The 12,924-nt window shown below is 42.7% G+C and overlaps 1 protein-coding gene across 1 annotated transcript in view; it reads right to left on the bottom strand.

Annotated features, from left to right (window-relative positions):
* Positions 1 to 12,289, bottom strand: part of kcnq1.1 (potassium voltage-gated channel, KQT-like subfamily, member 1.1) — a 35,702-nt gene extending 23,413 nt beyond the window's left edge. Inside the window, exons 1-2 of the mRNA XM_056371913.1 lie at positions 11,600 to 12,289; positions 4,801 to 4,891 (exon numbers count right to left, since the gene is read on the bottom strand). Of these exons, the coding sequence (XP_056227888.1) occupies positions 4,801 to 4,891; positions 11,600 to 11,958 (450 nt within the window). The 5' untranslated portion in view covers positions 11,959 to 12,289. The remainder of the gene's footprint in view (positions 1 to 4,800; positions 4,892 to 11,599) is intronic.
* Positions 12,290 to 12,924: the final 635 nt, after the last annotated feature.

Here is a 12,924-nt window from a genome sequence, read left to right as displayed (position 1 = left end):
CCTTAACATACTCAGTCTAATTGGGCCAGGTAGGTCCTTATTAACGTCCTTTGGTCTGTGGCTAATACCTGCGGATCTGATCAGAACCAGTATCAGCTCTGAGCATGTTGTACATCATAATCACTCCATTGGAGAATCTTATTTAAAAGATTTCTCTTGCAATGACTTGACTTGTATATATTCAGTTGAGAATATTGTTATCTTCTGTCCATCTACTGCCCAGTTATCAACAGAATGTTTTATTGATAGTGCAGGAGGTCAAAATAAGGCTTTCAGTTATTTCTATAAACGAGTCTTTGAAGCATGAAAACAGTTTCTGTCTGTGACTGTGTATTTGCTCACTGCTCTTTTCTGCTGTGGCTGCTTGTTACCTGGTAGCAGATCCTGCTGCTGCTGCTAGCTATTCTCTCTATTTTTAAGGATGGGCACTGCAGATTAACATAAGCTTTTATACTTGTTCCTATACACATCAACATTAGAAATAGAATAAAATACAAGTCTGTCCACATTTTGCATTGAGTCTGGTTACACTTTGGCCTATTTGGATTTTTTTCAAAAAGCCACTTATGAACTTCAGGGACTGGAGGGTTTTCCACGGGTTCATAGTGTCATGTAATAATTTGCAGCTATGTTTTAAACATCTGGTTAGAAATTATAAATGAATTACAAAACATTGTGGGTCATAAGTTAAATTATGGGATAAAAATCATCCAGCTATCTGTATCTAACCCCTTTCTCTTCCTTAACTCCCAGTCTTCCCACCTCCCATCCCTCCTCCTCTGCTTCCTCTCTTCCTTCTCTCTCATTGTGGGAACCACAAGGACGGCAATAAAACTTGGATACCTCATCTCGTCATTGCCCCCCTCCCCACTGAGTTTCACTCCCTAAACCCATCATCGATCCCCATTTGACCCTCTCTTCATCTCCTCGTACTCAACCCTCATTTCATCCCACCCTCCAGGCTCGAAACCCTGTCATCCCTCCGTCTTCAACCCTTGTTCATCCTCCCTTTCTCAATAATGTGATTTGCATTGGTGAGTGGCTCAATGGTCTTTTTTGGTGAAATATCAAAATACAAAAAGTCATGTTTCCGGGACTTCTTTGCAGAATGAGATAAAATGCTCTAGTGCTTTCAATAGTTCACAGTCAATTTGACCCGAGAGGCAAACAAATACTTTTGAGAATGTGAATCCTTTGGGCGAGCTGCCAAGCATCTGGCTGAACACACTACTACAAACACTGTCAGCCGGTGCTGCAGCTCCACGCAGGGAGCACAGTGGTCTCTGTTAACCTTGAGTGTGCAGGAAGAAAGAAACAAGACAAAGGAGATAGTTCTGTGGTGGGGGAGGTGAGAGAGTGAAAGAGTGGCAGGGTCAAATCTCTAAACTAGAAAGCACAAAGTACAAAACAGTCCCCTTGGGATGAGGATGGGAAGGATGAATGTTTGAGATTTTGGTAGGTTTATAGCATGGCAATTATTAATTATTCATTATCTGTGTAGAAGAGAAGAATAAGACGATTAAATATCTCCAGAGGGTGAACCTATGGCAGAAAAACATTTTGCATTGAAATATACATTGCATGATATTGTTGTATTAGTTTTTGGTGACAAAATCCATTCTTTTCTTTTTAAATGCAGATCACAGGAGCGTCAGCAGCGGCCTGCATCTCATATGAACCCAAGAATAAACTAGATAGGATTTGAGATTCTGATGTGGCAGCTCACGAAACGCCGTGACCCTTTCATCCCATTATCCTCACGCCAAGGTGAACTTGTCACATGTGGCACGCTCCAGTCCTCCTCGAAGAAAATCCTCAAGTCCTTTTTATCCTTTCTTGGGGGGGGGGGGTTTCTTTTGTCTGAGCTTGAGTGACTCGCCCATCGCCCAGACAGTTCCTGTGCTCAGCAGCTGGTGTCTCGGGGTTAAGTTTATCCCATTCACTATTGATTTTAGAGGAGCTGCCTTCGCCCTCTTAGGCCAGCGGGACACCCTGAAATTGTTTGCAGAAAAAAAGCCTATGTACTTCCAAACAAAGTGTCCTTAAATTGTTTTTTTTTTTGTTTTTTTTTGTGAGGCAGCAGTTAGGTCAATCAAAGCATGAAATTGCTTTTGAAACAAGAGAACTGAGGTTTGATATTAGTTGTTTTAGCCACGTCTTCGTCATGCCGTTTGATTGTTGCAGCAGCACCTTTAAAAACACACAGTCAACAAACTGTGATAGAAATTAATTACACATCTGTGATTATTTGCAGATGAATGATGTGACCTTCACGATGACTCAGTGTCTATTAACTGCATTGTTTTAATTGCAGTGTGATAATCATTTTTTAAATGATTTAAATGAGCTGTTTGACATGGAACGGGGAAAAAACCTCCTACTTAACTACTTACTATCAGAAATCAAGCCTGTTTGCAGATGCCAGCCGACAAAAACAGAAGAAAAAAACAGAAGCACATTGCAGACGGTGAAAGTCAAAGGAGAGATCAGATGAGGACGCAGCAGAGGGAGAAAAGGCTACAGGCTGCATCTTCAATGTAAACAGTGCTGCTGTGATAGGAAACTCTTGAGATTTAGATTCTTACAAAACTTAATCACCCTGCTTGTGTCTTTTAGAGCCATGTGGTTCATGGACCACTGATCAGGATCATTAAAGGTCCACTGTCGAGCTCTCTTGTAAACAAGGGCTTGTTTACATCCAATGGTTGTGGCCAAACACATCTGATGCATCCTTATGGCCTGACATTTCATAAAGCAGGATACATGGGATGTATCCTGCTTTATGAAATGTCTGTTAAGCTTCTGAAAGCTGCATTAGTTACATCAGCTTCTACTTCTTTTTCTTCTCCTTCTCCTTCTTCTTCTTCTTCTTCTTCTGCTGCTGCATTGCCGCCCTTTATTGGGCATATCATCAAAAGTGCATTGAACTGCATGAAAGTGTTATCATCACTTTCATTCAGAAGATATGAGCAGATTTGGCCAGTACTGCACCACAACACGAGGCCGCCTGAGACTCAGGAACACAAGTGTAAGTATGTACACGACGGGTCTCGGAGCTGGCATTAAAGCAGTTCGTCTCTTTTCTTTAAGCTCTCCTTATCTGTTGCCAGAACCACTTTCAGATTACAGTCTTTCAGCCAGCCTTCAGCCTTAATGCTCTGGTCACACCTGCATTTCAAGCAGATGATCCAGATCCACTTTCAGAGGCAAAGTAAAATCACACTGGTGAGTATTAACTTGAGAATTCACATCAAAGACCAAACTGTCTTGGTAGTGCAGATGTTTTAGGGAACAGAGACCCGGAGAGTCCAAAAAGGAGAAAGCTATGATTTTATTATAATCCTACTCTGCTTCAGTATACGCTGCTCCACGGCAGTGATGCAGATGGAGATCTGTGCAGGCTGATGTCATTAGACGTTGATATTTGGTTGAATGTAGGTGGTGACGTCAGGTGACTTAAGTGTCGTTATGAATCCTGACGGCAGCTGACGGTGACGTTGTAACTCCGTGTATTCTGGAATCAGTCAGTCGTCCTTGCAACTGGTCCAGAACGCTGCAGCTCGGCTTCTGAGGGATCCCTTTACCCCTCCCCTGGCCTTTCTCCATTGGCTCCCGATTCGTTTTAGAATAGATTTGAAGGTTCTACTGTTTGTTTCACGGACCTTTTAACCCCCTCTGGGCCCCTCAGATCGTCAGACACAGGCCTCCTCACCGTCCCTCGCACTAACCCTTGAATGCAGAGCTTTCTCGTTGACGGCCCCCCCCGACTGGAACAGCCCATGTCAATCAGACCTGCCCCCTCCACTGACTCTTTCAAGTCTCGGCTCCAAACATATTTGTCCTCATTTGCATTTGAGCCATGATGCCTCCCTCATTTTGTCTGCTTGCTTGTTTTTGTCATGTTGTTTTGTTGTCTGTGCTGATTGTATTGTTCTTGATGTTGTACAGCACTTCGGTCAGCTGTTTGCTAAATGTTCTCTATAAATAAATTACATTTGATTTGATTTAATATTTGTTGGTTTTGAGTTGTGGAGGTAAGTAACCATTACATATATTTATATCTACTCTTTTAGCAGATGCTTTTATCCAAAGCGACTTACAAGTGAGCGACGATGCTAAAGCTTCAGTGCAGTAGGAGACCTTGTCGTAAGTACTGAGTACTACATTTATTCATTAAGTGCAAGTTAAGAAGTGCAGTGAAAGTTTATAGTAAGTGGCATGTCAGGGTGTTAGAGGTGCTAGGAGAGGAGGGGCTCTCTGAAGAGATCAGTCTTCAAGAGATTCTTGAAGGTAGAGAGGGACATCCCTCCTCTGATAGTGTTCGTAGCTTGATCCAGCGAGATGAGAAGTCTGGACTCAGATTACTAAAATCTCTCTTCCAAATGTCTCATGCCAAACGCCGACATAAAACACATACATTCTACCTGTGAGCAAAAACCCATCTTCTGCTGAACATCACAATGTCTGTCAGCCAACATTTGGTCCTGATGTCAAACCGATTTTCACTTCCAACCAAAATTCAACGCCTCTGTCTTTCTGACGGCGACGCAATCGAAACAAATATGCCTCTTGAGTGAAGTCGGTTCATCTATTGACCTGCTGGTGACTGAGCGACCCAATAATCTCCACCCATCCGACTCCAAACCCTGCTCTCAGCTCTGACTCAGGGTCAGCTATAACTTTTAAACTATAAACTTTTCTCTAAAGGTAACTCCACTCTCACAGTGAGACAAAGTAAGGGACAAAATAATGTTGTTATTATTAATCAAAGTATTTGGTTTAATCAAATTTAACACTCACCACCCAGAAGAGTGTTGTGTAAGCCAGGTCCTGGTACTGGTCGATGGTAGAGAGGACACTCAGGATCAGACAGGCCAGAACTATGAGAAACCTGTAGGAGAAAAAAAGAAAGAGGATCATTAATCTGGATTAAAATGTAATGAATGTTGTGTTTGTTTCATTTATTCTCATTTTGTCCTGTTGCATAATAATATCCAACTGACTTTGTTGTGTTATTGACAAACATAATGTTCCTGAAATCAGAGCTTCACACACTTTGTCATCAGTCAAGTCTCGCAAACCCTGATCTCCTCGCTGCACTTTTCAACCTTCCACCTCATATTTTATGTCGACACTTTACACTTTGATTTAAACAGAAATACATCAGTCAACTTTGGTGTCTGGTTGGAGTCTGAGTCTCTGAACAACTTTGGAAAAAAAGAAAAGAAGTTTCAAGCCAGCATAACGTTACTTTATATTTTTGTCATGAAAAGTATCTGAGTGAATTTAAGCAAACATTCAAGGACAGCCCTCTGGAGGAAATACTGGGAACCTTTTGAACTCCACAATATGAATGCAAAGCGCATGATAAACTTGTCAAATAACAAGCTCGCAGGTTCGCACACACACACACACACACACACACACACACACAGACACACACACACACACACACACACACAGTTTGAACAAACATTAAATTGCTCTTTAACATTCTCCTTATTTCCCCCTCAAGGTCACAAGTGTTTCCGCTGCAGCAACAATAAGACGTCTGTAACTCCTCGACCTACTTCAGAAAAATATATTTCATGTCTTTTGTGATCTGGGTTCAAGCTGCTGTGACACGATACCAAAAGCATAAGGAACACTCTCGTATGTGACCTTGAGTTTTTCACTTCAATTTCTTTTTTTTTAACCGAATGAACATATTGGAGGACAACAGGGATCTTTGTATGTCCAGGCTTTTGTTATCTGGAAAAAGAGCAGTTGCTACTTGCAACAAAGGCCTACATATCGTACACTGTCACAACAAATACATGTAGGTGATCATCTTTCACAGCTGTTCATAAAAGTCAGGAGGAGAGATCCTGCTTAATTTGAAGGTAGCGGAGGAAGATGGCAGAGCACAGCTGACTGCAGTGAGTCATTCTCAAACTGATAACCTCGTTCACATCTGCTTCCAAGCAAGGAACCGCCTCAGTTCCTGTTTTTATTTTTGTAGTAGCAGTATTGCCTCTGCCGCAAGAGTCGATGCTGGGGTTACTGTAGTTCTGACTGTTTGTCTGTCAGCAGGACGTTTTAGAAAATTAAGAATAGATTTATATGAAACCTGTTGCCGGGGCACGGACGAACAAGAGGCGAGAGATGTGGTGGTGAAGGGCACGACGTCTGAATGGATCCACGTGACACCGACAGGAAAGGTTGTTTCCTGTTTAGATACAATATAACTCTGCTGCCAGTGTTTATTTCAAAACTTGGTACAGGGACAGAGGAGCAGTTCTGATGCTATTATATGTGATGTTGCATGAATCTGCCATATATTTTGCACATATATGTATGTATATATATATATTTGCACCTGCTCAACTCAAAGATGTAAAAATATAACTTTGTTTGCTTGTTCTTTATGCAAGGCAAAGATAAATGAGATATTAATCAAAATAACATGGACACAAGTGGCATAAAAACTGGCCAAAATGCATGAACGTGGCATGATTTAAAAAAAAATCTCTTTTGTTAATTTAAAGGAAATGAGGGAAAGGAGAGATGCAGCATGACAAGCAACCAGTATCCAGACTGAAATTGGGGATGCTCCAATTACACATTCACATCTTTAAACCTGAGGCCATTAGGATGTGGTAACAAGCCTGAGACTCTTCAGCCACGCCAGCAGCTCTGTGAGGCTGCGCTTAGCCACAGCGGTGTTGAGGTAAACGCTAACGTCAGCATGCGAAGATGCTCACGGCAGCAGCGCTAACATGCTGACGTGCTTGTTTACAGTGTACCGTGCTTTGGAAGCTAGCGTGTTAACATTTGCTAATTAGTACTAAACACAACGTACAGCTGAGGGTGGTGGGAATGTCTTCATTTGCAGGTTTAGTGTCAGAAAGCAAAGTTTGATCTGATGATGGTGCGAGATGGAAATTGAACTGAATCGCCAAACTTAATATGATGAGTCCTGGAAGCAAGAATTATAATAATATGAAGCAAATCTACAGATATGTAACTCAAAACCATCAGTTCCCCTCAGAGTGATGCTTTAGCAGAGGTCAAGGGAAAACTTAGTAATAGGATCCATACATGTTTGTAGAAAATATATTTGTGGATAATTGAGAACATTGACTTGTAGCACTTAATATAAATTCAGGGAATCATCAAACTGGATCATCAGGGGATCCAGTTATTGGGGCATAGGTGGAACCTGAGAATACTGCACAGTGTTGGTGGAAGTATTCACTCTCCTGTCATCTGCTTGATATTGTTTCAGTGTATTGTTGAGGAAACAGCCCTAATGGATCCCTGTCTTGTTCCTATATGAGCAGACTTGATGGAAACTTTGTGCAGAGGGAGTTATAGTTTCCAGTCTGTGTTTGCACCATGAAGGCCCCTTATCACCACATGCTACAGCCTGAGTTTATTGAACACTGGCCAGGAATCCAAATCCCCCACCCCCCACCCCACCGCTTTAAACTAACACACACACAGACACACGGACTTGAATGTGCACGGCACACGTCCACACAGATAAAAGACAGAGGAGAGACCAGCACGGGGAGATGGGCTGGTGTGTAAAGCAGCTAACAAAGCAGCTGGTCCTGTCTGAAAGAACACAACAAGCAGACAATACGACACGTCAGGACTGGGAAGTTTGGTACCTGTGCCTCCTGCAGAATGACATCAAAACGAATACAGCCGTGTGCAAACAGGCGCAAATTTTTCTGTTAAGAAGAGCGGGGTGGAAAAAAGGGAAATGCTTACGGGTTAGGACGCAGTGTAATTCATAAAATCTTAAGTTCAAATGTGACAGAGGCAGTTTAAAAGAGGATCAAATGAAATACAAACGAACAGCAAACTTTCCAAACCAAACACTCGGGTATGCTAATGGTTGTAATTTGTCAGTGAAGCTCTGCTTAAATTATTTCAGAGCTTTTGAAATGCCAGTAAACATACACACTCAGTATGCTGAGCGCACACTTCTGCCTCACTTTTAATCCATCTGAGACTCTCTGACTCGTCAGTCCCTCTCTGCTAACTGCACCTTTTGCATTTCACTTGCCTTACTTCCAGGCCTATAGATAATACGTGCTCTGTATCACTGTCTGGCACTCGTGGGCTTGGTGTAGCAACAGACAAAATAATAAATTGGCTCAGCTACATAGGCACCACTGAACTCTAAACAAAAGCTCAAAGCATTGCTCCTATCTATTATTGATGGACAGATTCACTTGCAGTCTGTTGTGCACTGAGTGTGGAGACAAAGCAGAGGACAGGATGAGAGTTAGTGGTGACGCTGCTGACCAAATATCCTGCTTTGGAACAACAGTCATACTTTATTATTTTCACTGTTGCAACGTGATGAAACACCAAATGTTCATCAACCAAAGGCAATGCAGCACTTCAACTAGTTTTGGACAATCAATAGAAGCCTTTGTAGTGACTACAGCCAAAGCTTTGGCTTGTATGGGGTTAATAGCTCAGAGATAAAAAAAAAAAGGGGTAAACAGTCAGTGACCTTGTCTATGTGTCTCCGTTAAGAATCTCAGCTCTTGTGTTTTGTAAAATAAACTAAAATAAAAGGACGTTTGAGTGAGTGAGTAAAGAGAACTGAAGACAGAGAGGATAAAAGCACCGATTTCTTTTAAGGAGCAAATACAAACACCTCAAGTCAGAAATGTTTCTAGAATTGAAAAGAATACTAATGCATGAACTCTTAGCCTGTTTGTTAAATCATTAAAAAATTGTCTCTCTCTATTTATTTCCTCCAGCTTGATGGTGTCTGACAGAATATCTGGTGTGAAAAACAGTTTTCTGATTTTCTCTTTACTCTCCGGGTCGACACGTCTGAAACCAGCCTACCAGACGGATCCGTGCATTTACTGTTAAACTCTGGATACAGCGTAGACAGAAACCAAGCAAGTGTTGTGCTAAGCCAGCAGAAAATAATAAATACAACATGGATAAATGTTCTTTCTGTCAATCCAGTGTGGGATATACTTTTATAATCGCACTAATCTAAATGTATGCAATGTTCCTTTTCATTGAGATTCCCTAGTGCTCTCTTTCTGCCTTTATAAAACAGTATACTTACAGTCCCTGCAAGCATAGTGTATCACCACACACACACACACTGACATACATATGCATGTGCAAATACGCACACACAAGGGTACCTCTGATAAGGCCTCAGGTCGCTCTGACGTACGAGTTCTGGGTCAGTGATAAGGCCGCGCTTGTTCTTAACTGCTTTTCTCCCACTTAAACACTTGCAAAACAAGCTACTGAACTGACCCCGAAAAACCCAGTGGATGTTTAGACATCCCAGTAACGTGCTCTTACAGCAAACACCTGGTGGTATTATTGGACACGCCATGAGACACGTTGCAAATTGACCCCCACCAAAAACTACTCACTCCAAATGCATGGCTTTACAGCACAGGAAATGTGTTGCGTAATTATGCCGTAGGTTTCTAAAGGTATGTCTTCTGAAGCCTGGATGTGAGTGTACAGCTTCCTGCCATGTGAGTCAGTAAAGCTATGGTGACGTCACGCTTTTCAGTCCTGCGAATACCGGCCCTGTCTCCCATTCACGTCAACCGAGGCCGACACAACAAACACACTGAAGAATGCACTGTCATACTGGGTGAAACCTCCTGGCTGCCTCCAGCAAGGAGCCTTGAGGTCTGAAGAGCAACCTTTGTCCAACAGCCATTATATAAACACTGTTGGAAAAGCAGAAGTCATGTTTTTAGCGTGTAACAATCACTGTGTTTTGCACAATTTTGCAAACTGCAGCATCACTTTCTCAGACTGTATGGAGTTTGTGATCATGTCTAATCAGTATTTATTACAGATGGAGGAACCGCTGACATCTTGTCCTTCTCGGGGGGGGGGGGCGCGGGTGTGATGCAGTTTCTTTCAATGGCAGGCTAATGCAACCATAACCAGAAATTTTAAAATCTGGGGCAAACAGGGCTGGCGTCTGTCTGGAGCTGAGTAGCAGCAAACAAACAAACATGAGGGCTCAGACTGTGATGGACTGAAAAACGCTTCATTCAAGGCCAAGCAGCCTCAGAACACACTTGATCACCATCACACACACCCAAAGAAGTGAAGTTTGCCACTAACGCTGTGGTTTATATAAAAAAAACAAAAAAAAACAGATTGATTTTGTATTTTAAGAAACACTTTGTGGTGTATATTGCCATTTGGTGAACTGTGAGGTTTCTTGGAAACAGCATGTAATCGCCATTACAGAAAGTTAAAGCATCTCATCTTACTTGTTTTCCCCTGATGTGCAGTCACATGATATAATATTAAAAAAAAAAAAGATTTTGTCCTGTACTGATAGCAGCCACTGGCTCTCCTATTAATATGTACTGTGCAGTTATTCTTGGTGATGTTCTAACGTGTTTAAGCTGCACTGTGTTGGCTCATGCTCCCTTTGAGTCAGTGAGACTCTAACCTGCCCCGACAGCCTGCCTGTCCCCCCCGACACTGCAGGGTCACAGGGTGGCAGCGCCGCGGAGGGCTGCTACCTCCTCCACAGCGCACGCGCACACACAGACAAACACACACACACACACACACACACACACACACACACACACACACACACACACACAGTGCCAAGTTTAGCTGCCTGCTATCAGTGCCAGCAAAGTGGGGACAGACAGCACACATGGGGGTGAGCTGGAAGATCACATCCCACATTCCTCAACCTCTGAACAGTCCAGTCTGGATCTAGTCAGTTTCCTGGAAATGAGTTATACCAAGGAGAATAAAACTGAACTGTGAACTGTACTGTAACTGTTGGCATTACATCAGTGGTGAGTTGAGAGGTAACAACATTTCTTTTTTTTTCTCTCTTTTTTTTTTTTAAAGTACAGATTTTCAAGCTACCAAACAAAACTGTCACATCAGTTTTGGGTCATGAACCACAATCAGACATTTTCATTTAGCAGATTTAACCCCCCCCCCCCCCCCCCCCCCCCCCCACACACACACACACACACACACACACAAAGGTTTAGGTTCATATTACTTGCTATATTATTTGTATTTCATTTCCATACAGGCAGGTCGTCTCACACACCTGTCATACTGTCAGGAGGGAAAAAAACATACTAACATACTAAACCATTCGCTGTCAGGTTGAATTACTCTAAATGTTCTGTTGTTACAGACTCAGTGAATGCAAAGCACAAACCTCTGCATGTGCCGCTTCATTCAAACTGTTCTGGAAAATTAAATGTTCAATGGTGCAAAGGAAAATGAAAGATGTGTATTATATTCCTTTAGTGCTCCTGTGAGTACCTATTTTCTCTGAACTTCTGCTGTCTGTGGTGAATTGTATGGTGTTTTTTAATCTGCAGTGGCTGGACTAAAATACCCTCATAATATTCCTACAGGGACCTCATGTTGAGCAGTGATATCTGCGCAGCATCTTTCTAAAATTCACAGGATTAACGGTTCTTTGTAGCGAGAGCTTCCATGGCTCTACATGCGCAATTAACTCCCTGTTTAATTAGGATCTTAGAGTTGCAATTATGCCCTTGAATACCCCGTGGATCCGGATGATTATGAAAATAAAAACACTCACACTGTGAAGTGATACACGAAGCATTTCCAGCCAGACGGCCTTTCCAGAAAGTTATACACGCGTCCTTGGATGTAGGCGCGGGTGAGCACCGGTCGGACCCCGGTGCTGTACACCGACATCCGCATAGACATCCGAGGATGAGATAAGTACGGGTGGAGGTGAACCGGGGGGACCTCGGTGCGGGTGTTACCGTCCTCTGGCATTTTGTCGCTTTCAGAAAACGTGTGGCTGCCCACTGCTGTCCCCGGTTCACGCGCGCTAAACGTGGTTTCCGACAGCTCCAAATCCGGTGGTCTATTTCCACGTGCCACACCTGAAGACCTCCGCGTGTTCCCCTGGCAGGGGGCGAGATTAGACATTATAGCTCCCCCCTTACTCTTCAGTCGGTGGGCTAGCTTTTTTCACAGTTATTATTCGGTGACTGACTCAAACGGACAATTGTTCGCTCATGTGCGCTCACCTTCTGGTGCGCGCCTTTTCGCGCCAGGGCGCATTAAACTGTAACATAAACTCTGTTATTAATGCTCTAGATCACCAGGATGGTGTTTTTTTAATTAAACTTTACGGCTCTCTGGGTTGTTGAGGTTATGGCGAGTCCTCAGCCCTGAATGAGTATCCCCTGCCTCTCTCTCAGCACTTATCAGTCTGCAGAGCTGTGGGCGCCAGGCGGTGCGCTGTCAGTCGCCAGCTGTTCAGACATTATACTGTTTTGCAAAACTGCTCGAAAGCGATCCAACAATTAATATTCACGCAAAATGCAAACTCAAAACATGTTTTTCTTCTTTGCTAATGACATGTAAACGCACATGCTATGCAGCTGTCACTCTGTACATAAGTGAGGAAAGTTTCACTTGCCAAGTGAGCTTTGGTGTTATTTTGATGTCAGTGAAGCTCTGTCACTCTCACAGTCATTCAGCGCTTAGAAGCACAACACTAAATAAGCAGGAAACAAAGCACTGGTGTATCTCAAGGTTACCACTGAGTTGTGTTGCAATATTTTCAAAAGCTCTTGCATCATACTCGGTAATCATACACTTAAAGTAACCAAAGCCACAGTCAAAACGTGTAAACAAAAGGGTGACCCCCCCACCCCCACCCCACCGCCCAAACTCAAAACACTGGAGACTGGAACCTGCTATGATGAACAGATCAGTATATCAGTGGACCTACAACAGTTACATTCAAGTTAGTCCTGCTTTATGATTCCCACAAAGGTTTGTTTACACAAAAAAGTAGGACAATATGTCTGTAACTTCAATTATGAAGTTACAGTTAGAAGCTGAAAATGTTCTTTTTTTATCTGTAGGTAAAGCTCTACAATCATG

Source organism: Seriola aureovittata, chromosome 1 (assembly GCF_021018895.1).
Source record: "Seriola aureovittata isolate HTS-2021-v1 ecotype China chromosome 1, ASM2101889v1, whole genome shotgun sequence".
Lineage (NCBI taxonomy): Eukaryota > Metazoa > Chordata > Actinopteri > Carangiformes > Carangidae > Seriola > Seriola aureovittata.
Note: the sequence above shows the minus strand (reverse complement) of the source record. Positions and strands in the feature narration are given on the sequence as shown.